The 26209-nt window shown below is 40.7% G+C and overlaps 2 protein-coding genes across 2 annotated transcripts in view; one reads left to right on the top strand and one right to left on the bottom strand.

The window, feature by feature from the left end:
- Positions 1 to 26209, bottom strand: part of zbtb7c (zinc finger and BTB domain containing 7C) — a 400030-nt gene that overhangs the window by 56179 nt on the left and 317642 nt on the right. The gene's annotated exons all lie outside the window — the stretch shown is intronic.
- On the top strand, positions 5773 to 11462 carry LOC308078052 (mitotic-spindle organizing protein 2-like). The gene is made up of 4 exons (XM_080419111.1): positions 5773 to 5825; positions 6948 to 7123; positions 8004 to 8164; positions 11225 to 11462. Exons 2-4 carry the CDS (start codon positions 6957 to 6959, stop codon positions 11377 to 11379), a joined length of 483 nt encoding a protein of 160 aa, XP_080275237.1. The 5' UTR covers positions 5773 to 5825; positions 6948 to 6956; the 3' UTR covers positions 11380 to 11462.

Raw genomic sequence — 26209 nt, 5'->3', positions numbered from 1 at the left:
CGATTATGCAAAAAACAACTGATTATCTCAAATAATTGCGATTAGACGATTATGTAATAATTGTGACAGGCATACTCACCTACTCACACAAACTGCACCTTTCCTTCAAGTGGTGTCCCCGTCACATCTACACATACCGTTTCCACCAGCATCTAGTCCAGTCCCGGAGCGGTGATGTCCACTGAGGCTACTGTTCTCTACCAGCATCTACTCCAGTCCCGGCTCCTCCTGCCCCTCCTCTCCTTCAGGTGGTGCCAGCAGCCCCTTTCAAGGGTTCCAGGTGCCCCATGCGCCTCCACTTCTAAGTGGTTTTCCCTCCGGCTTTGAATGGGTGTTTCAACAATCCCACGTCTGTCTGCGTTACAGTCTTAGACGTGGCTTGCTTCGAGGGGGGCTTCTGACGATGGTCTCATCGACATCAGCCTCCCTCTTCCGCCGGGTAGAAGGAGAAGGCGCCCCGTCTTCGCTGAAGACGATACGCCTCCGTGCCTTATCTCCGGGGAAGCTACAGAACACGGACAGCATCATCTGTCCGTCTGTCCTGTAGACGGACACCCTGAACTGGCGATGGAGCACCCGTCCCCCCTTCTCCCATGTCGTCTCCACACAGGAGATGACTCTGGGCAGCTGCTGACCAGAGACCTCCACGAGGTCGTACTGGTTGCGGGCGTGCCTCCACCCATTGAAGGGTGATGTTAGGGTGGTGGGGTGGGGCGGAGTTACCAGAGACCCGGAGAAGACCTGGTAGAGAACAGTATCCTCAGTGGACATCACCGCCGGTGTCTTCACGGGGGGTGGGGATGGAGCGGGCCATCCCCAGGCTTTGCTGAAGCCACTGAATGTGTAGGTGTCACGAGGCACCGCTGTGAAGTACCTCCCGAAGTCCTTTGGAGGTCTGAGCAGCTCCTTGCGGTCCAGTGTGAGAGAGGAAAGGTCCCTCGTCTGGTCGATGCGGGTGTACAGCTCTGGGATGCACTCTGTGATGACCTCCATGTCGTCATCGGACAGGGGGCGGTCCCTAAGGTTGTCCACGTCCACGATCAACCTGTTCGCCCATCTGGAACGCTCTGCAATGGAAAACACAACATTAGTTTACTATTGTTATTCTTAACTAAAGATTCCTTAAATTCCAAATCAAATTGCATTAAAAAAATTTTTTGGATCTAGTGAGGTGAACGAGCTAAACATCAAACAGCAGAAATTGATTACAGTAATGAATTATTGGTCAAATAAGAGCTATAACTTACTTGCACATCCAGAGGAAGGCGACTTGTTGATCAACTGGATGCTATACAGCTCCATCTTGCTCTGTGGAGAGGGAGAGGAGGGAGAGAGAGAAATAGAGAGCGGGAGCAAGCAAGCGAGAGAGAGAGGCTGAGTGCTGAGAGAGAGAGAGAGAGAGAGAGAGAGCTGAGACAGCTGTGAAAAGGGAGAGAGAAACAGAAAGATATGTCAGTTTATTATGTTAGTGGTGGAAAGTAACTTTACACAGATACTGACTGACTTTAGCCTAATTAAGTACACATTTGAGGTTGGCTACTATAGTAATATGGAAGTAAAAATGGAAATACCATACATAGACTATTCCCATTTTTCAATATTGTATACATCTCATTACAAAACATTAGTTACAAGTTACAGTGTAGATTTAGAGCATTACAAAACATACATTATTTCAAAAATACAAATCTACAAGCTTGCAATGAGACACATTGTGAGCTTGTAGATCTGCTATTTTTGACATATTGGAGCCAAATCCCCAACAATTGTGAAATGCTAGCTGTAGTATACAACCCTCGTAGACGTATTTATGATTCTGACGTTTTCAATCTACGAGAGTTGTAGGGTGCACTTCCTATAGTGCTTTGGACTTTCTGCACTATGCCCCGTAGACACTCCAAACATTGTACAAAATGAAAATAAAGGTGCTTACCGCCGAGCCCCAAATGTTAACTACTTCTACGGGGTAGTAGTGTAATGTAATAATCCATATCTTTCAATAAAGAAGTGTTTTAATGCCGTCTGTGGCCGATTCTGTCGGAAGTTCCCAATGGGCGTTAGTGACGGGAAGTGAGGGGGCGCATCCGGTGAAAACCGGAATTACACTAAATGTAAACAGGAAGTAAACGAGGGTGAAAAAATGGCGTTCGGCCACAGACGGCATTAAAACACTTCTTTGTTTAAATATATGGATTATTACATTAAACTAATACCCCGTAGAAGTAGTTAACATTTGGGGCTCGGCGGTAAGCACCTTTATTTTCATTTTGTACAATGTTTGGAGTGTCTACGGGGCATAGTGCAGAAAGTCCAAAGCACTATAGGAAGTGCACCCTACAACTCTCGTAGATTGAAAACGTCAGAATCATAAATACGTCTACGAGGGTTGTATACTACAGCTACCGTCTGTGACCGAACGCCATTTTTTCACCCTCGTTTACTTCCTGTTTACATTTAGTGTAATTCCGGTTTTCACCGGATGCGCCCCCTCACTTCCCGTCACTAACGCCCATTGGGAACTTCCGACAGAATCGGCCACAGACGGCATTAAAACACTTCTTTATTGAAAGATATGGATTATTACATTACACTACTACCCCGTAGAAGTAGTTAACATTTGGGGCTCGGCGGTAAGCACCTTTATTTTCATTTTGTACAATGTTTGGAGTGTCTACGGGGCATAGTGCAGAAAGTCCAAAGCACTATAGGAAGTGCACCCTACAACTCTCGTAGATTGAAAACGTCAGAATCATAAATACGTCTACGAGGGTTGTATACTACAGCTACACAGACGGCATTAAAACACTTCTTTGTTTAAATATATGGATTATTACATTAAACTAATACCCCGTAGAAGTAGTTAACATTTGGGGCTCGGCGGTAAGCACCTTTATTTTCATTTTGTACAATGTTTGGAGTGTCTACGGGGCATAGTGCAGAAAGTCCAAAGCACTATAGGAAGTGCACCCTACAACTCTCGTAGATTGAAAACGTCAGAATCATAAATACGTCTACGAGGGTTGTATACTACAGCTAGTGAAATGCCATTCATAATGAGTAGGCCTACTGTTACTTTGGTATGCTACTTCAAGTAATTTACTTGCAACAGAATACTTCTACATTGTGAGATACTACTTTTACTTGAGTAAATAAAATCATCGAGTAGGCTTGCTTCAGAACATTCGAAATACTCCAGTAAAGTAAAAAATACCTCAAAACTGTACTTAAGTACAGTACTTGAGTAAGAGTACTTTACACCACTGTACACAGGACCCCAATGGAAACAAGCCATTGGCTTTCTTGGGTTTATATAGCATCCTTATGAACAGTTAATAAAGTATATTCAATCAATCAATCCCATGCAGGCTTCTTACATGGACCACACAGTATGACGGTTATCGTTTGCCAAAGTAGAACAGATCTACAAGCTAACAACGGCCCTAGCTCTGATCCATTCCATAGCGTTAGAAGGAGTTCTCCTTAACCTTCTAACGCAGTGGTTCTCAACCAGTGGTCCAGGGACCTTGAAGGGATTCCAGGTGGTCCCCAGCTAAATGATAGATAGTTAGGAACCAAATGGACCCTTATGGGTCTGCAACTCTGAGAGTGTACAAATGGAACCAAATGGACCCGTTAGGGTCCATTTGGTTCCATTTGTACACTCTCAGGGTTAAATTAACATTGATTTTACTAAACAAATTGGGGTCCCAGAGATAGAAATGTTATTAAATGGGGGTCCGTAGCCCTAATGCATGTCAAACTGGGGGTCCTTGAAATTAAAATGCTTGAAAATCACTGCTAGAGCCGTAACAATCTTCTTATGAGGGTACCGTACTTGGCATATATTTTGAAATGGGGGGTCCGCGGGCTACTAAGTGTCAATTTGGGGGTCCTTGACATGAAAAAGGTTGAAACCCACTGTTCTAACGCTATGGACCAGAGCTACAACGGGCCCGCCACAAATCCATTCAGGTTGTTAGCTTGACGTCTTTTGAACGACAGCGGCAATCCCTTTGATTTACAATGTAAACAAGCTACAATGAGACGTTTTGAATGCTCATTTCAACAGTACAACCAATTACAATGACATTTACACCTTAAACGAACCCAAGAGCGTTTAGAAAAACAACAACACAACACAACATACATAAGAGACAGACGTTACACAGCTAGAAACAAGCTAGCAGCTATTTTGACAACGATCATAACGACGACAGCAACGGCCATTAACGGTAAACGGTAAACTTCGGTTACCGGTAACAGACGTTATTTAGTTTAGTTAGTTAACGTGACGGCAACGGCTGTTAAAAAAGCAGATCTACAAGCTCACAAGGCGTCGTGATAACGCCATGCATTACCATGACAGCAACGGCCGTTGAGATAGCTACGTGTTGTGAGCTTGCAGATCTGCTATTTCAACAGCAGCTCACGCTACAATCAAACATAATCAATAAAATAGCATTAAAATGACAGTTCCCCCCCTAACCCCCCCGCCCGAGCATTATGAAACTACATCAAACTCACCAGTTGTAGGAAAAAGCTGGTTGAAAAGCAACAAAAGTAGATAAAACAATCCGTAGATGTTCTTCTGGTTGGTGGTCACTGGTTCCGTCCGTTAGTGTTAAAGCAACTGTTAAGCTCTGGTTAAATGCGACTGGTTCTTTCAAAGTCTCAGACACATCTGACGTAGAACGTTGTGCTTCACGCGTTAGTACCGGCATTCCACCTATGGGCGTTCCACGTGAGCTCTCACTTCTCGCTGATTGGTCAGCTGTCAATAACAACTCTCATTTCAAACTTTCAACGCTATTATTTTTGTTTTGATTTCGAATAAGAAAATAAAAGACTCTTTCTGGTCATTATGTGACACATATACGTTTAGAGGAGAAAATGTAAAAAAATAAAATAATAATAATAGCTGATCTACGAGCATTGTGAGCTTGTAGATCTGCTGTTTTCAAAAGATTTGTATAAATGTTTGAAAACTTGTGAAATGGGACATTCTGCATGAGTACTTTCTACTTTTGGTACTTAAAGTACATTTTGATGCCAATACTTTTGTACTTTTACTCAAGTAAATGTTTTATTTCGGACTTTTACTTGTAACTGAGTACTACGTTGCAGTATTGATACTTTTACTTAAGTAATGCATTTGAGTACTTTTTCCACCACTGTCAGTGGAAAGTAACTAAGCACATTTACTTAAGTACTGTACCATTTTTGAGGTATTTGTACTTTACATGATTATTTCCAATTTCCAATACTTTTACTTCTACTCCACTACATTTCAGAGGAAAATATTGTACTTTTACTGCACTACAATTATTTGAAAACTTTAGGAACTAGTTACTTTGCAGATATAAATTATTATTTATAAAACATACATTAACCCCTTTAGCCCTATTTTATACATAGGCTATTTTCAAACATTTTAGTACTTTTACTTTTGGCACTTAAAGTATATTTTGATGCCAATACTTTTGTACTTTTACTCAAGTGAAGTACATTTTGAATTCCGGACTTTTACTTGTAACAGAGTATTTCTACATTACAGTATTGATACTTTTACTTAAGTAAAACATTTGAGTACTTTTTCCACCACTGATCCATGATAAAAATAATAATAATATTTAATACGGTAATCCAAAGGGGGCGTGTCCCTCCGTTGATGACGCGTTTCTGATGGGGTCGCACAATGATGACGTATTTTATGTGGGACCGTGTTGATGTCAGGCTCATAGACATATAAAGGTTTCTATATCTATGGTCAGGCTGGTTTGTTTTTGAATAATCTGTCAATCGGAACGTATTTATCTGTCGAGACCGTATGTCATCATTCATCATTATTAACAGCTGTTAAAGTGTATGTTCGAGCTAGAGTGTAGTCTTTAGTGAGAAAGGAACCAATGCAAGTTAACCAGTGGTGCAAAGTAACTATAAGTACATTTACTAGTACTGTACTTAAGTACAATTTTGAGGTATTTGTACTTTACTTGAGTATTTCCAATCTCCAATACTTTTACTTCTACTCCACTACATCTCAGAGGCAAATATTGTACTTTTACTCCACTACAATTATTTGAAAACTTTAGTTACTAGTTACTTTTCTGATCTAAATTATTACATTATAAAACATACATGAACCACTTTAGCCCTATTTTATAGGCTATTTGAAAATAGCCGATCTACAAGCTCACAACGCGTGGCATCGCGACGCGTTGTGAGCTTGTAGATCTGCTATTTTCAAACATTTAGTACTTTTACTTTTGGTACTTTAAGTACATTTTGATACCAATAATTTCGTACTTTTACTCAAGTAAATTTTGAATTCCGGACTTTTACTTGTAACAGAGTACTTCTACATTGCAGTATTGATACTTTTACTTAAGTAAAACATTTGAGTACTTTTTCCACCACTGGTGTTTATGCTCAGTGGTGGAAAAAGTACTCAATGTTTTTACTTCAGTAAAAGTATCAATACTGCAATGTAAAAATACTCTGTTAAGTAAAAGTCTGGAATTAAATTACAAAAGTATTGGTATCAAAAATGTATATCCCGTTTCACAAGTGTTCAAATGTATAAAATGTCTACATATCTTTTGAAAATAGCAGATCTACAAGCTCACAATGAGCTTGTAGATCGGCTATTTTCAAATGGCAGAAATGTACTGTATATAGGGCTGAATGTGCTTAATGTATGTTTTGTAATAATAATCAAAATCTACAAAGTAACTGGTAACTGCAGTTTTCAAATAATTGTAGTGGAGTAAAAGTACAATATTTGCCTCTTGAGATGTAGTGGAGAAGTAAAAGTACTGAAAAATCGAAATACTCCAATATTGTCAAAAGTACCTCGAAATTGTACTTAATTACAGTGCTTGAGTACACGTACATGCAGTTACTTTCCACCACTGGTTATGATTCATTGTAATTGCATATTTCTCTAGGTGTCAGTGATGTCTCAACAGTCTGGGCAGTCTGCGCCCAGCGCCCCTGATGTGCTGGTGACCAGTAATGTCCAGAAATATGCCATGAAAAAGAAGAAGATTCTCAACGCTGAGGAGAGCGAGCTGTTCGAGCTCACCCAGGCTGCTGGGATCACCATAGATCAAGAGATCTTCAAGTAGGTTCATATAATAGAAAACCCAGTGGTTCTCCAATTGTTTAGTTTCAAGGACCCCCATTGATTGATTGAATACTTTATTGATGATTTTTTTTAAGTTACAGGCAGCACAACCAGTTAACCAGGCAGTACAATGAGCCAACCACACTGTTAACATGAACTGCTCACATGAAATCTGGAACCTCGGGTTTGCTCTGACGGAAAGTTTGAAATACATTTTTCTTTAGGGTGTAGAATTGGCCTCTACGGGTATAGTACTTTTTCTATAGTTGTTCATATCATAGCAGCACTTGACCTAGCCTCGATGACCATGCAGACTTATGCAAAGGTAAAACATTATTTTAGATAGCATGTTATTTAGACACATGGTAGGTGCATTATTTACCTGGTATCCTATAGTTTCTATAGTTTCAATGTACAGATCATTTTTTATAGTATAATATATTGTTTAGAGTTTAGACTGATGCTTGGTTCTTGGTTCACCTGTGATCCTAGTTTACTGAGGCACTACACTGTCTCTCTGCAGTTGATGTATGAGTTTACCTTGCTTATTGTAAGTTGTTCTGGATAAAGAGTGTCTGCTAAATGCCTAAATTGTGTTGCAATAATAATGTGTGGTTGTCACTAAATCCCAAAGCACACCTGGACTTGTCATGGCACACCACTGCTTTACCATACATACAGATTGGTTTTATGCATGAAAAGAAGTTCCGGAACACAGCTTTATCTTTGAGAGTGTACACATGTAACCAAATGGACCCGCAAGAGTCGGTCCATATGATTACATTTCTACGCTCGCAGTCACAAATGGACAAATGGAACACTGAGGGTTTAGCTGTGCAGGCTAAATGGAAACATGGCTGCTATTTTGTCCATCTAGGATCATTGTGGATCTGTTGAAGATGAACGTGGCGCCTCAGGCAGTGTTCCAGACGTTGAAGTCCATGTGTGCGGGGCAGAGGATAGCTGATGCTACGTTGGGAGACTCGTCGACCACCTCCCACACCACCAGTCTGACCACAGCACCTGCAGAACACAGAGGTCAGTTACCACAAACACAACACACGCTGTGTTTCCACAAGAATTCAACCAGAAACAGATTTGATGTAGCTGGGAGCAGGGCCTTGCCACACTTTAAAAGTCATCAGTAAAATCTTAAAATCAACCCTGAACCTAACCTAGCTGTAGAATTTGACACCAGTTAAAGACGGGAGATGACCTTTTTGCTGAGCCCAGAGTATAAGGAGTTGCAGTAATTCAACCGGAAACAGATTTGAACCAGAAACACATAATTATGAAGGTGTCATGTGTGTTTCTAGTTCAAAGAGTATGAAGCTGAGCCAATGGAAGCTAAGGGAAACTCAGCCGGGAACAGGAAATGTTCATTTCACTTTCTGGAAAATAGAACTACAGCCATGTACAGAGCCTATTACAGACTCTCTTTAGCATTTGAAGATAGTGGAAGAGTTCAGACTGAGAGAGACTAGGTACCCTTGTTACTGAACGAACACTCTCTATAGAAATGACTTCTATCGTAATATAGAGCTTTGACTCTAACAAAAACATATACTTACACACCCCCTTTAACCACCCTACGTATATACTTTGTTGACTGGTGTCTGATAGTATTTCCCTCTAGCTTGTGGATCTGCTATTTTCTCTGAATGCTCGCCTCCTCTCATTGGGACACTGAGGAGAGAGAGAATATAAAACGTTTGCTTTCTTTTTTTTAATAGTGTACCAGCAGCAGCAGCACATCTCCACTCACTCACTACATGTGCTGTCATTTTCCTTTCTTGTGGTTTTAATTTTGGTGTATATTCACAAAAAAGCCTCTTGTTTCTTGTTTCTTGAAGAAGATGATAGTGTGGTCTCTGGCAAGAGCCCTAAGCCTCCTGCACCTCCCCCTTCATCCTCTGGTACCCGGCCCACCAGGATCAACACTAAGATTGTGGTCTACGGCCAGCAAGACGCTCACTGTCAAGGTCCCCGTTGCTGCGCTGTGTTGTTTAACTCCATTCGTATGCTTGGCCTGCCTTTCTCCTCGGGTGCAAGTCGTGTTTTGTACACATACAGTACAGTGCCTGTTGCATCAAATTAGGGGTGTATCTGAATGACACGTGTTTTGTTCATACCGTGGAAACGAGGACATGGGAGTTTGAATGTGTGTGTTATGCATGTATTATGCATGTGTGCAAGAGGGGTTTAACGACTATTGATTTTTACTAGTTGCCAAGTTTTTCATAATAGTTTGATAGTTTGACTTGTTGACTTCTAAGTCTTTTAACTGTTCAGTGACAAAACACAAGAGAGAGAAGTTCTTGGTCAGGTAACAATGACAGTTGTATTTTGGAAGGCAGGAAGTTGAAGCATTTTACTGTGGCATGTCACACTGACTGTGTAGGACCACGCAAAGAAACAAAAAGAAAATAAAAAGTAATTTTAGTCATTCTAACAAAAGCTTATCAAAATACGTTTGAGTCATTTACTGTACTGTATGTACAATGGTAACTGTAATCCAATACTTGAGATGATCGTGTTACCTTGTACATAATATAAATAAAGAATAAACTTAAAGGATCATGATACCCCCCGACCCCCATTTCACAACCATTGCACAAAAAAATGAAAAATTGTCTTATATTGTTGTTCCCTATCAACAAGCAACAACTGTATATCTGTTACCATCTAGAAAGAGCAGTCCATCCATGACTAGTTGACTACTGCCAACAGTGTCGACTAGTAGTTATTATAATAGTCGACTAGTTTGACTACTGTACTGCCGACAGTGTTGACTAGTTTTTGGTGAAACCCTTAGTGTGCATCTGTGTGGATGAGTGCAACTGAACCTGTTCAAGGGTGTTGTAAAAGTGTATCATTGCCATCATCTCATTCAGGTAGATGTATTCACCTTGTGTTTGTCAATTGTTGTTTTAAAGGGGATAGAAAGTGAATTACAAATATGATAAACTAATCTTTATATATCTTCATATAATTCATCTAGTTGTCTGTAACTTGGGGCGGCATATGGTTTTCATAGTTGTAGATATAGTTATTTTGGTGATGGTGCCAAATTGACACGTTGCAACCAATGGATTGCAACTTGCTTGATTCATTAGTCTCCACATACAAGGCTTGCATGACAAAGATGTGCAAAGTCACAAAGATTAAACCCGATTATTGATTAAAACAGTCCACGGTCATCCATATAAGCTACTGAATTCAGAAGACATGTATGCCGACCACAAAACTCTATTGAGATGTATAACGGGTAGGATAATATTTTTGTTTGTTGAATTAATAACTAATGGACGATTCTATAGAGGTTGTTCAATTCATGTCTTTATTCACACACACTTGTAAATACATTTTCAGTTTAGCATGTATGTATCAATGTGAGTGAATTACTCACGCCGTAGAGCTGAGCCCTGAGTCTCTTCTCAAATGAGGTGGATCTCTAATAGCGTCGCTCTGGAAAAGGGGTGGAAATTGGCACGTCTACCTGGGTGTCATGATTCCATCTGTCGATAGGCGCTGGAACAGATAAAATACCTGAAACTACTGCAGAGCCATTTGTCCTGGCAATGAAGGCAGATTTTGTAGCCTTTCCCACTCAAGACAAAATCCAGGGTGTGTTTTGTCCAGTGGGAAATGTGTTTATAGGGCCCTATCTTACATACACCTGGCTCAAAGTGGGCGACCAGCACTGCACAAGTGTCATTACTGGTTTCCGACTGATGCAGCACAGTTGTCATTTTCACGCCCAGCGCCTACGATGTGTTTAATAGTAAATGTAGAATCAACACAGATCACACAAATCACTTAGGTTAACATAGAATTGTGTGACTTCAGTGTTTATTTGATTACTTTTAAAAAAGCACTTTTGTGCTCCTTTACAACTAATGTGGATGTTGATATGTGTACTTTTGAATGCAGTCCATGCAATAAGCAATATTGAAAGAACATAATCATGACCCGCTGTATCTCATCTTTCCGATGCATGTTTTCTCAGTTTTTGTTAGAAGTTATTTGAACGCTGTGATGTAGGTCATACAGACACAATCTTGTTTCTCATGGTTTGTGTTTGTTTTGTGCTCACAGTGCGCAGTAAAGCAGGAGCTGGTCACAGTGACAAGAACATGAACAGAGAGGGCTCCTCCAGCCAGAAAGTGCAGCGCCAGCCCAGTGCCACCAGGGGGCAGAAGACAAAGAGCCCTGGCAGCAGTAGCTCATCCTCCCAGATAACTTCAACATAATGTAGTTAGCGCAGAGGTTCTCAAACGTTTAATCATGTCAAGGACCCCCAGTTCGGTAAGCCATTAGGCCACAGACCCCCATTACTCTGTGAGTGTAGAAATGGAACCAAATTGGTAGCCTGGTAAACCCCTCCCTCCGGAAATCTCATTTGTATTTGATTTCAGTAGTGAGTCTGGCCTACAGGCTTGTCTGGGCGTTTCTCCGGAGTTCATAACATGAACTCTCCTATCAGCATCCTCGCTCATTGTTCTGTGATTGACAGCGAAGGTTGGCCAAGCAGGTGGCGAGTTCGAGTGAAACCGAATGGAACCGAGTGCAGCCGACCAAAATGGAACGGCAGCCATGTTTTTATGTCCGCTGTTTTTGGTTTTGGTTTTAAAACTTGAAATCACTCTCAAACGTCTTTTTTGAGGCACGGAATTTACTTTTAAGATATCGTTCGGATAGAATTTAGTTGTTTAACTTCATATATGTGGTCAATTAATCATGACAGAGCCTATTTAAAACAATTATAATCAGAGAACCGGCAGGGGTGGGCAGTGACACGCACGTATCCGAATAAAGCAACCTACTTTCGGTATGGCCCTGTCAAAAGTCCCCTTGCGTCACTTTGGCTAGTGGTGGGGAAAACTAACTGCTGATGTGAGGCTACCAAATTGGGTCCATTTGTTCACTCACTGAGTTACAGACATGTAAAGGTCACCCAGGGGCCCTTCAAGGACCCCTGGGTGTCCCCGGACCCCACTTTGAGAACCACTGAGTTTGCATCCTTAGATTCCTTACTCATCTCCAACTGTTGTCTGCCACACTATCTGGCTCTGAATTATTTACATTTGTTCCATAAAAATATTGGAAACAAGTCTTAAAATTCAAGCAGGGTTTAAAAGAGACAAATATGATTGAGTAGGAGAATACTGTGGATGCTTAATAAGTGTGGTACCCATGATGATGCTTACTTTGCATTATCTGGTTTTGTCTTGTGTCGCTCTGTTAAATTATTTTGAACGTTTCAGTTTAGGGAGATATAACTGTTCTGTTTAACGAAACAAAAAAAGAAAGAAAGAAAAACGTTTGCACTCAGTACTTCTATTTTCTTATAAGTGATCAGTTACATCTAAGCATTCAACTGTCGTTTTTGTTTAAATTCCACAATTTTGTATTACATTTTTTTTCTCCATAATCTGCAGTGCAATTATTTTCTTTTATGATCAAATAGAGCATTGTGTCGTAGGCTAGCAGTTATTTTACCTTATAGTAGCTAGTCAGTCAAACATTAATTACCATCCAATAACCTTTGGACAACAATTTGATTTTTTGGGGAATTTCAATTCAACAGTTGACCATAACAGTAAAAGGCTAATCAAACAGGCTTTTGGCTCTAAAGGTAGTCTATAATGCAAAACAAGTCTTTTTAAAGTCACTGTGAAGAGTAGCTCCACTGATTGAGTTTACTCTGAAAGACCTCATGCATGATTCTATTCTGTGATTTTGAGAAGCTGTGATTGAGATGAGCTTTGGTTTGCAGCCATGGAAACCTTGGATTTTAGAGGAATTTTATTCCACTCCACAATAATTTTTATGTTTGTAGCGATTACTCATGCTGTGTTGCCTGAAATGCCTGTAGGGAAAGGTTTTAATTTCACATGCCTTCACAGAGAACAGCACAAAGACCGTAGCCAATAATTAAGATATATTAAATTGATTGGCTGCTATAAGAAACTATATAATATGCCAGATGAAGATGGCCAGGCTAGACTTTCTTTAAGTCTTCTCTTTAATGTTTTATTTGTCTTATTTTCTTATTGCTACCTTACTACTTCTCTATCTATTTCCTCTTACCTTAGTGTTTCATGCATAGTAGTGATGCTATGACACCTGCATTTCCCTAGGAATCAATAAAAGTCTGTTTGTTCATTAAACTACCTACAGTACCCTATTCTATACAAAACTGAAACGTAGTAGTCTGTAGTTAGTTTGTCTATTCTGCAGTTATTTTGTATGTGTGAACTAAGTAAATGTTTCTTTTTTTTTTTAAATAACTTTTTATTGACTTTTTCCTTTTTTATACAGAAGTTGTAATCAGAATGTTATTCAATTAAACAAATTGAAATAAAAATAAATTAAAAGACATACAATACAAACAAAAACACAAAAAACAAAACACAAAATATTAACAAATAAAGGAGGGCAAGCGGCATATTACAGTGGCAATGCTATGGACACACATACAGTTAAATATTCATACATACAGATAAACAAACACATAAGAGCACATCAGAAGTTAAATTGTAAAAGTACAACCGGGGCTTTCCAATCTATGGAATCACTTCCCTTATAAATCAAGGTAGATAGATCCTTGGGTAAATAATCTATCAGTGGCTGCCATATATCCATGAAGTTATTTTCTCACTGAGTCTTTCCATTGGGAGTACCCTATATATTTCTCTATACCACTGAGTTACTGATGGAGGTTTTTCGTGAATCCAGTTGAATAAAATGCATTTTCGGGCCACACAGAGGAGCTTATCTAGAAGCTTAGCTCTTCTAGGATCTAGAACCCCAAATTTAGATGGCAGCCCTAATAAAAATTGCCCAGGATCTTTACAGATCTTAGACTGAAAAATTGAACTCAATTCTTTTACTACACAAGACCAGAATTTGGAAATATTGGAACACTCCCAGAAACAGGGTATATAAGTACCAACCTCAGTTTTGCATTTCATACATAAAGGGGACCTATCAGGGTCAATTTTGTTTAGGATTTGGGGTGTCCTTTGCTGTCTATGTAGTATCCTATACTGCATCTCTTTGAATCTGTTGCTTATAAAGGTAGTTTGAGAAGATTTAATGCAGTCGTCCCAACAATTCTTGTCGTACTCAGTTTGTAAATCCTTTTCCCATCTTCCCACCACAATATCTATATTTTGTGTGTTGAAGCACTGAAAATTATCATAGAAGTAAGAAATCAAACCTTTCTTCCTAGTAAAATGCATAATAGAGTCCTCTAAAGGCCCAAGAAGAGGCTTGTCTCAAGGAAACTTGGTGTCATTATTGATAAAGTGGCGAACCTGTAAGTAAGCAAAGAAGTCATTCCGAGGTACTCCGAATGAGTTCTTAATCATATCGAATGACATAAGAACATCACTGGCATCAAACAGGTCTCCTATAACTCTAATACCTTTATTATACCAAGACCGGAAAACGGCACTCCTAACTCCAGGGTCAAACTGTCTATTGCCTGTGAGTGGTGTCAAGTATGAGGACATGTTCTTCCTTCCCATAAAGGTTATCATGTTTTTCCAAATCTTTATCGAATTTGAGAGTATTGGACTATCAGAAGATTTAAAGTGTAATTTTTTGTATATTTGTGAGTTCTGCTAGTAGTACATAGGGAGAGCACTCCCATGTCTCAAGGGGTTCTGGTCCACCAGTAAGATAGTCATGTACCCACTCATGTATGGTACGGCAGTGGCAGGCCCAGTTATAAAATAACATGTTTGGGAATGCCAATCCCCCCCTGTCCTTGGGCAGTTGCAATATCCTCATACTTAGTCTAGATCTTTTACCATGCCATATAAATTTAGAGAAGTCCCTTTCTATTTCTCGAATTACTTTCTTGGTAATATATAGAGGCAACATTTTTTTGCACTAAGGTCTTGGATTGAACTCCACCCACCTGCAGTGGTTGGAGGTGGTCTCTCTACTCTCCCACTGTTGGGTTAGGACACACGTACTGGTTGACAGGTAGTACTGCCTGAAGCTCACAGGGATTCTTGAAAGAACTGTAGAAGTTTGTTCTCCCACACTGGAGACTCGGGTTCAAATCCCAGGTAGGACATGAACCTTACGCCTTACGGTTTTGAAAAAAACTTGTAATTTTCACTTTGAATGGATGATTTGTTGTCATTTGTTCATGCTCGGTCTGAGATGTCTGGAAAATGTGCATCATGCAGTGCGACCCATTAGAGCAGTTATGAATAAATTATGTATTCATGTGTGTTTTTGAACAATGTTTTACTGTGAGTTGTTACGTGTTTTCTTGTGGCAACAGTTTAACCCCAGCATCCCTAGTATTCTGGGTGGGGGGGACGTTCACCAAAAATAGCCGATCTACAAGATCACAACATGTCACGTTGTGAGCTGATAAACTGACTATTTTGGCGAAGAGTGAAAAAATCATACCAAGTACAGTTACAACTCAGGTCCATTTTACAAGTTAAGTAAGGGGTTTATGAATGATGAATCCAGACTAGAGCAACTACACAGGCTTCAACAAATGGTGATTGTATTGTTCCCATGTGCAAAAACTCATTTGGACAGTCTGCCTTCTCAGTAAAGGGGGTAAAACTTTGGAACTCTTTTCCTACGGATCTAAAACTAGAGAGAGATGGTAATGTGTTTAAAAGGGCTCAAATTATGGTTGAAACAACTGCTCAAATGAATAGTTTGACTGGTTATTGGAATGATTATATCTACTTTTGTTTCACAGGTTAATGTATTGGGTCTGATTGATTAATGGTTAATTATTACTATTATGATTGGGTTTTAGATTAGTGTTTCTACTTAAAAAAGCCTCCTGTGGACAGGTGTTAAATTATCACTCGTGCTATAACACTGGTTGTGATGTCCATGTCAAATCAAATAAAGACATATCGTAACATAATGATTGCTATGGGAATACAGAGCTATTTAACACTTATTTAACCAAGAAAACATCACACTGCTTTGAACTTTAAAATGTAATTTGGTACAACCTGTTATACAATCATGACATTCCATTTCCTGGTTCAACTCCAGACTGAATGTACCTGGATTGTAACTAGGGTCCAAGTGCCTACCTTGTGTTTAACATAGAAAAGGCTAGCCTCACTCAGGCGGCCCACAGGGCTCAAGCCCAATCCTGGTGGTCTGTGTTGTATACAGATTGGACTGAATACTTGATTGAATACTTTATTAACACAATTATTAACAGTGCAGGTAGTATAGTGAAAGGTTATGATAAAAGTATAACTAAAAGCCCCAGGGGCTTGTTTACATTGTACTCAATTCATCAGAAATACATACTTTAAAGTGCATGAGCAAACACGGTTTAACATAAGTTTCATGCTGTTATATATTTATAGAAACGTTTGTGTGCTACCAATAGTGTAGGCTAGGCTAATATACAGCAATGTTGTTGTTGGGCAGATCAGATGTCTCCTGTCAGAATTGAATAGAGACAATGATAGGTCTTTATTCCTGAGGTGGGAAAACAGGTTTTCTGGGAAGTTTTAAGTGGTGCAATATCTAGTAGGTTGCTTTATTTAAAAAATGAACAACATATTGCACCCATCTTATGGAATAACCTGATTAGATGGTTACTTAAGTATTCAACTCCATTCAGTGTCTTGGAATCAATGCAATTTTCCCAACACCATTAGGCGTAATGTGTGCAACACCGCCACCTCCTGTCCATAATAATTTACTACCCGACTCTTGTACACGAATTTCCAACATTAACACTATCCTAAAAGGTCAAGGGCCGGTGTCTCGACCCCGAAGGTTTAACAGTTTGCAAAAAATACAATATATTATACAATAACACAAAAAGCCCTGAGGATTTGTTTCCATTGTGGTCCTATGTATTCAATTAATCAAGACATACAATGTCTGAGTTGTATATCTGGATTGGAATGATGCTTCTTTAAAAGTGCATGAGAAGATATTAAAACACGGTTTGAATTGCTTCAATATTACAATGACTTATTTAGGCATTTAGCAGACGCTGTCATCCAGAGCAACTTACAATAGACAAGGTAAACAGTAACACATACAAATGCAGAGACAGTAGTGCCTCAGTAAACTAGAATCACAGGTAAACCAAGATCCTAGCATCAGTCTAAACAATATAGTAACAAAAATAATAATCTGTACAATGAAACTATGTGATACCAGGTAAATAATGAACCTAGCATCTGTTTCAATAACCTGCTATCTAAATTACAGTCTTAACATTGTCAAGAAAAACAAGCCTAAAGGTCCTTACACACCGGGGCGATTTTTTTCATGCGAATATTACGTTTTTTTTTTAAACCTTATAAAGTCAATGCAAGCTTCCACACCAGTTTCGCGGAGCGAAAAAAGCGTCTTTTAATTATTCAGAACGAGTCCGAATTTTGCGTATATTCGCATATTCGCCGGTGTGTAACCGCCTTTAGTAACAAAAACATGAGAACGAATAACCAAGATATATCTGCAAGCAAGGTAGCCATGTCTTGGTCAGTGGCTAGCATCAAGGGAGGCAAAAGGTGGCAGGAAGAGGTACAGGGAGAGTAAAGCGCTAGGGGGTGCTAGGGGGGAGGTGGAGACTCCACCTCACTCCCACCTTTGGAGTGAGTCTGCAGTTCTAACTGCAATGGTGAGTTTGTTCCACAGTTTGGGAGCCAGAGGGAGAAGAGTCTGGGATGTGTGGAGCGTCGTCCCGGGGGTTTTAAGAAAGATTCAGACAGCTTTCCTGCGTTAGCTGATCTGAGTGAGCAAGAGGGGTTGTAGGTTTGGATCAGGCTTTGAAGGTATAGTGGTGCCATGCCTTTGGTTGCCTTGTAGGCAAACAGCAACTGGGAGCCATTGGCGGGAGCGGAAAATGTGCGAGACGTGAACATTTTGGCTGGTTGAAGACCGGGCGTGCTGCGGCATTCTGGATCATTTGGAGGGGCTTAAGTGAAGCATGTCGGGAGGCCAGTAAGGAGGGAGTTACAGTAGTCAAGTTTTGAGATGACGCCTGGATAAGGAGCTCTGGCTGACTATTCTGGTGCTCCACCTGGAGGTTAAAAAATAAATATGAAAATAGATTACTGGATTGTCTTACTGCAACCTAAATAAAATCAGCTAGAATGCACTCTGATGTTCAATCCACAGAAACAAAAACATGAAGAAATCCATCTGAAAACAAAGAATTGAGTATCACCTCTTTCTCCCTGTCCAGCTTAGCGTAGAGTCCTGACACATCACTGGTACTGACATGGGCTGTATTCAGCAGCTGGAGGGGATAAACACACAACATCACATTAAGGTCATTTACAGCAGAATAATTACTACAGTGAATGATTGCTAATAAATCTACTTTGTGATTGATTGCACACCCGTTCCTGTATGGTCTGATGAGAGAAAAGTGTTGCTCCTGGTAAGTCAGACTGGGATTATCTTTCTCGTTGCTGCTGTGTTGAGGCGCATAAAGTCAGAAACATTTACATAACTGCATCTCTTAACTTTTTTGTCTTAATGCTTATAGCAACACAACATGTCGCAGTAGAAAAACAATTATAGTTTTCTTTTTAGTGATTGTGTAGGGCAGGCTATACATCATCATAATCATTATTCTTTTCTTTTTAAATCAGAAAACTTCAGTTAGAAGGCGTTTTAGAATTGCCTCAGGTCTAAATTGGTTAAACCATCGTCTGTCTAAACCAAGTAAAAAGGGTAAAACCAAGGGTTTCCAAACATTTCTGGCTGTGACTCCCCAAAATAATCATATTTTTTACTGGGGACCCCCCACCTTGACAAGCACTAGGAATTGTAGGCATTACATTTACTTGGTTCCTCTTTCTTACATAATATTTTACAATTTGGTATTAAAAGGGTCTTAAAAGTCCCTAAATTGTCACTTTAGAAATGTGCAGATACCCTGTACACATTATACTGCATGTTGGTTTGTTTACTGTTGAGTGAGAAAACAATGTTGCACATTAAGCCCCCCCCCCCCAAAAAAATAATAATTCGGGGACCCCCAGTTTGGGAACCACTGCTATAATCGATGGTCGTCATCAAGGGAAAACAAGAGGTTTGTAGAAAGAAATGAGCTGTAATAGGCCTGCTGTTCCATTCCAAGACCAAGCGTTTTAGGCCCAGAGGACAGAGAGAATTTCTGTAGTGTTCATAACATACTGCAACTCCTACTAATCTTTAGGATCATTTTACACTGGTTGACAGCCCCCCCGTCTCCTCTGCGACCCAGTCAGTTAAATCTACGGTATTAAAAGCGATGCACCACTCCTCACCTGGTCAGCGGTGCTGTAGGCTACAGCTTCTCCTGGGTGGAGGTCAGCTCAGAGCAGACAAACTGCTGATGTTTCTTTTGTCTCCTCCAGGGCCTTGTTGGTCTCCTCTAGCCTGTAGTGTAAACAGAAAACCAGGACATTTACTCAATTTAGTTTACAATGCAAGTCCTGCATTGTCCCTCCCAACACCGGTGGAAAAAGTAGTCAAAATGTACTAGAGTTAAAAGTACAAAAGTATTCATATCAAAATGTACCAAAAGTAGAAAGTACTCATTATGCAGAATGTCCTATTTCACAAAGTTTTCAAATGTATAAAAATCTTTTGAAAATAGCAGCTCATTGTGAGCTTGTAGATCGGCTATTTTCAAATGGTCGAAATGTATATAGGGCTGAAGTGGGTAATGTACGTTTTGTAATAATAATCAAAATCTACAAAGTAACTAGTAAATAAAGTTTTCAAATAACTGTAGTGTAGTGTAGAGTAAAAAGTACAATATTTGTCTCTGAGGTGTAGTGGAGTAGAAGTAAAAGTACTGAAAATTGGAAATACTCCAGTAAAGTAAAAATACTTAAAAATTGTACTTAAGTAAAGTAAATGTACTTAAGTTACAGTACATTACACCACCCCTCTGGTTTAATTATTTTATCTACTTCCTTTTGGACTGTAAGGTGGTACAGAAACTAAACCATGACAATTCAAGCAAAGACTCTGCCTTAGTGGTTCCCTAAGCCAGTGGTTCTCCAATTGTGGTCCGGGGACCCCCAGGGTCAATTTGGAGGTCCTTGAAATAAAAAATATGTGCTTTTCCTCTAAGCTTATAAAGAATTATGACCAGCACTCATAATACTTCATAAACCTTGTTGTAAGTTGTTATGCATAATTATAAATATTTATAATGTGTGTTATGAAGCCTTAAGAATGCATTATAGACCCAGCCTTTAGTAAAGTGTTGCCTCAGTTTCCTTCACAGCAGAGCTCTGTTCTGAACACATCATAAACAATACTAAAGGAATATTGGCATAATGAGTCATACAACAGTTAATATAATATAGTTCTTACATGTCAGGCCATCTCTGATGGTTTCTTTTGAGTCCAGGAGATTTCATTTCATGCCCAAACCTTCCCAGGAGGGGCGTCTACCTTGCACAGGTGTTGTCGTGGCTGGCATCTCCTGCCTGGAATGCTTTGGTTTCTGTAACATGTTTGTTTTAACTATGGATTGTCCTTAGTCTGACCCCTTACCCTTTGAGCTGCCTGGCATGGTGGCACCTGCCAGGAGCTTAGCTCTCTGGGTCACTGGGATAACGCAAGCTCCTCCACCAACGACAAGGTGACAATCCTAGGAGGAGATCCCAATTTAGTCATCACCAATTCCCAATTGTCCCCAAGTGTCCTTAAGTCCCTGTTGCTGGCATCACAACCACCTCCACAGCTGGAGAGAGGTATAAACTACTGTGTGCATCCTCCCATACACACTTGCCAGTAGCTGTGCAGCAAAAAGGACGGTCACTTGATCCATCGGCAGATTAAGTTCCCACCCGTAAACACGGCCAATTGTGTTTGATGGAGCGCCTGGCCAAGATGGAGGCACCGCCGTTACTGCTGGGTGTTGAACCCAGCTTTCTGCTGCGGTGGTGGGAGAGTGCGTTTACCTCTACCACACCCAGGCGCCCCATAGATAGACAGACAACAGACAGACTCTAAACGCTCAGGTGCAAGACGCTACCTAAAGCCTGACCCGCAAGACGCCAGGGCTTGAGACCATCAGATAGACAGACAAATGTTTTTTTTTTTTTTTGGGGGGGGGGGGGGAAGAGTGCATTTCCTGAACAACAAGCATTTCTAATACGACTATTACTACTTGATGTTAAAAGTCAAAACCCTAGAAAGTTAGAAAGTTTAGAAAAGCTCAGGTGCAAGACGCTACCTACTGTAAAGCCAGACCCCGCAAGACACCAGGGCTAGTCAAAACCCTAGAAAGTAGTTAGTCAACAGAAAAGCTCAGGTGCAAGACGCTACCTACTGTAAAGCCAGACCCCGCAAGACGCCAGGGCTAGTCAAAACCCTAGAAAGTTGTTAGTCAACAGAAAAGCTCAGGTGCAAGACGCTACCTACTGTAAAGCCAGACCCCGCAAGACGCCAGGGCTAGAGACCATCACATAGACAGACAAATGTTTTTTTTGTTTTTTGTTTTTGGGGGGTGGGGGGGGGGGGGTGCATTTCCTGAACAACACGCATTTCTAATACGACCATTAATACCCGATATTAAAAGTCAAAACCCTATCAATTCGTCAGCCAACAGAATAAAAAGTCAACAACCACCCCTTAATTTAACCTCAACTTAACATTAAACGACCTATCAATATCACAAACATACAATCGGAGCAACAGTGTGCCCCAGAGGCAAGGACACACCCTGGCATCAGCCAACCTGATCCTATCACGACGCACTGACATCAGACGCAGGGTTAGAGGATGCGTCTGATGTCAGTGCCTCCGTAAACAAAAGTTGCACAGGGCAGATATGACAACACATAAAATAAAACATTAATAGTGGAAATAGCTGATGTACAAGCTCAAAACGCGTCGCGATGCGTTTTGAGCTTGTAGATCAGCTATTTCCACTATTTGTCATTTTTTTTAAAACATATGAACATTTTTAACATGGAAATGATTATTACGTTTATGCAAAAAACAACTGATTATCTCAAATAATTGTGATTAGACGATTATGTAATAATTGTGACAGGCATACTCACCTACTCACACAAACTGCACCTTTCCTTCAAGTGGTGTCCCCGTCACATCTACACATACCGTTTCCACCAGCATCTAGTCCAGTCCCGGAGCGGTGATGTCCACTGAGGCTACTGTTCTCTACCAGCATCTACTCCAGTCCCGGCTCCTCCTGCCCCTCCTCTCCTTCAGGTGGTGCCAGCAGCCCCTTTCAAGGGTTCCAGGTGCCCCATGCGCCTCCACTTCTAAGTGGTTTTCCCTCCGGCTTTGAATGGGTGTTTCAACAATCCCACGTCTGTCTGCGTTACAGTCTTAGACGTGGCTTGCTTCGAGGGGGGCTTCTGACGATGGTCTCATCGACATCAGCCTCCCTCTTCCGCCGGGTAGAAGGAGAAGGCGCCCCGTCTTCGCTGAAGACGATACGCCTCCGTACCTCATCTCCGGGGAAGCTACAGAACACGGACAGCATCATCTGTCCGTCTGTCCTGTAGACGGACACCCTGAACTGGCGATGGAGCACCCGTCCCCCCTTCTCCCATGTCGTCTCCACACAGGAGATGACTCTGGGCAGCTGCTGACCAGAGACCTCCACGAGGTCGTACTGGTTGCGGGCGTGCCTCCACCCATTGAAGGGTGATGTTAGGGTGGTGGGGTGGGGCGGAGTTACCAGGGACCCGGAGAAGACCTGGTAGAGAACAGTATCCTCAGTGGACATCACCGCCGGTGTCTTCACGGGGGGTGGGGATGGAGCGGGCCATCCCCAGGCTTTGCTGAAGCCACTGTATGTGTAGGTGTCACGAGGCACCGCTGTGAAGTACCTCCCGAAGTCCTTTGGAGGTCTGAGCAGCTCCTTGCCGTCCAGTGTGAGAGAGGAAAGGTCCCTCGTCTGGTCGATGCGGGTGTACAGCTCTGGGATGCACTCTGTGATGACCTCCATGTCGTCATCGGACAGGGGACGGTCCCTAAGGTTGTCCACGTCCACGATCAACCTGTTCGCCCATCTGGAACGCTCTGACTTGTTGATCAACTGGATGCTATACAGCTCCATCTTGCTCTGTGGAGAGAGAGAGGAGGGAGAGAGAGAAATAGAGAGCGGGAGCGAGCAAGCGAGAGAGAGAGGCTGAGTGCTGAGAGAGAGAGAGAGAGAGAGCTGAGACAGCTGTGAAAAGGGAGAGAGAAACAGAAAGATATGTCAGTTTATTATGTTAGTGGTGGAAAGTAACTTTACACAGATACTGACTGACTTTAGCCTAATTAAGTACAAATTTGAGGTTGGCTACTATAGTAATATGGAAGTAAAAATGGAAATACCATACATAGACTATTCCCATTTTTCAATATTGTATACATCTCATTACAAAACATTAGTTACAAGTTACAGTGTAGATTTAGATCATTACAAAACATACATTATTTCAAAAATACAAATCTACAAGCTTGCAATGAGACACATTGTGAGCTTGTAGATCTGCTATTTTTGACATATTGGAGCCAAATCCCCAACAATTGTGAAATGCCATTCATAATGAGTAGGCCTACTGTTACTTTGGTATGCTACTTCAAGTAATTTACTTGCAACAGAATACTTCTACATTGTGAGATACTACTTTTACTTGAGTAAATAAAATCATCCGAGTAGGCTTGCTTCAGAACATTCGAAATACTCCAGTAAAGTAAAAAATACCTCAAAACTGTACTTAAGTACAGTACTTGAGTAAGAGTACTTTACACCACTGTACACAGGACCCCAATGGAAACAAGTCATTGGCTTTCTTGGGTTTATCCTCTTAGCATCCTTATGAACAGTTAATAAAGTATATTCAATCAATCAATCCCATGCAGGCTTCTTACACGGACCACACAGTATGACGGTTTTCGTTTGCCAAAGTAGAACAGATCTACAAGCTAACAACGGCCCTAGCTCTGATCCATTCCATAGCGTTAGAAGGAGTTCTCCTTAACCTTCTAACGCAGTGGTTCTCAACCAGTGGTCCAGGGACCTTGAAGGGATTCCAGGTGGTCCCCAGCTAAATGATAGATAGTTAGGAACCAAATGGACCCTTATGGGTCTGCAACTCTGAGAGTGTACAAATGGAACCAAATGGACCCCATTTGTACACTCAGGGTTAAATTAACATTGATTTTACTAAACAAATTGGGGTCCCAGAGATAGAAATGTTATTAAATGGGGGTCCGTAGCCCTAATGCATGTCAAACTGGGGGTCCTTGAAATTAAAATGGTTGAAAATCACTGCTAGAGCCGTAACAATCTTCTTATGAGGGTACCGTACTTGGCATATATTTTGAAATGGGGGGTCCGCGGGCTACTAAGTGTCAATTTGGGGGTCCTTGACATGAAAAAGGTTGAAACCCACTGTTCTAACGCTATGGACCAGAGCTACAATTAACGGCCCCCTCCACAAATCCATTCAGGTTGTTAGCTTGACGTCTTTTGAACGACAGCGCCAATCCCTTTGATTTACAATGTAAACAAGCTACAATGAGACGTTTTGAATGCTCATTTCAACAGTACAACCAATTACAATGACATTTACACCTTAAACCCAAGAGCGTTTAGAAAAACAACACCACAACATACATAAGAGACAGACGTTACACAGCTAGAAACAAGCTAGCTGTTATTTTGACAACGATCATAACGACGACAGCAACGGCCATTAACGGTAAACGGTAAACTTCGGTTACCGGTAACCGACGTTATTTAGTTTAGTTAGTTAACGTGACGGCAACGGCTGTTAAAAAAGCAGATCTACAAGCTCACAACGCCTCGCGATGCATCTGGCGTCGCGTTGGTTAACATGAAGGCAACGGCTGTTAAAATAGCAGATCTACAAGCTCACAAGGCGTCGTGATAACGCCATGCATTACCATGACAGCAACGGCCGTTGAGATAGCTACGTGTTGTGAGCTTGCAGATCTGCTATTTCAACAGCAGCTCACGCTACAATCAAACATAATCAATAAAATAGCATTAAAATGACAGTTCCCCCCCCCTAACCCCCCCGCCCGAGCATTATGAAACTACATCAAACTCACCAGTTGTAGGAAAAAGCTGGTTGAAAAGCAACAAATTAGCACTGCTGCGAGAAAAAAGTAGACAAAAGTAGATAAAACAATCCGTAGATGTTCTTCTGGTTGGTGGTCACTGGTTCCGTCCGTTAGTGTTAAAGCAACTGTTAAGCTCTGGTTAAATGCGACTGGTTCTTTCAAAGTCTCAGACACATCTGACGTAGAACGTTGTGCTTCACGCGTTTGTACCGGCATTCCACCTATGGGCGTTCCACGTGAGCTCTCGCTTCTCGCTGATTGGTCAGCTGTCAATAACAACTCATTTCAAACTTTCAACGCTATTATTTTTGTTTTGATTTCGAATAAGAAAAGAAAAGACTCTTTCTGGTCATTATGTGACACATATACGTTTAGAGGAGAAAATGTAAAAAAATAAAAAAATAATAATAGCTGATCTACAAGCATTGTGAGCTTGTAGATCTGCTGTTTTCAAAAGATTTGTATACATTTTTGAAAACTTGTGAAATGGGACATTCTGCATGAGTACTTTCTACTTTTGGTACTTAAAGTACATTTTGATGCCAATACTTTTGTACTTTTACTCAAGTAAATGTTTTATTTCGGACTTTTACTTGTAACTGAGTACTACGTTGCAGTATTGATACTTTTACTTAAGTAATGCATTTGAGTACTTTTTCCACCACTGTCAGTGGAAAGTAACTAAGTACATTTACTTAAGTACTGTACCATTTTTTAGGTATTTGTACTTTACTTGATTATTTCCAATTTCCAATACTTTTACTTCTACTCCACTACATTTCAGAGGAAAATATTGTACTTTTACTGCAGTACAATTATTTGAAAACTTTAGGTACTAGTTACTTTGCAGATATAAATTATTATATTATAAAACATACATTAACCCCTTTAGCCCTATTTTATACATAGGCTATTTTCAAACATTTTAGTACTTTTACTTTTGGCACTTAACGTATATTTTGATGCCAATACTTTTGTACTTTTACT

This window comes from Gymnoscopelus braueri (assembly GCF_963280865.1).
Source record: "Gymnoscopelus braueri genome assembly, chromosome: 22".
Taxonomy (NCBI): domain Eukaryota; kingdom Metazoa; phylum Chordata; class Actinopteri; order Myctophiformes; family Myctophidae; genus Gymnoscopelus; species Gymnoscopelus braueri.
The sequence above is the reverse complement of the archived record's forward strand: the minus strand, read 5'-3'. Positions and strand labels throughout refer to the sequence as shown.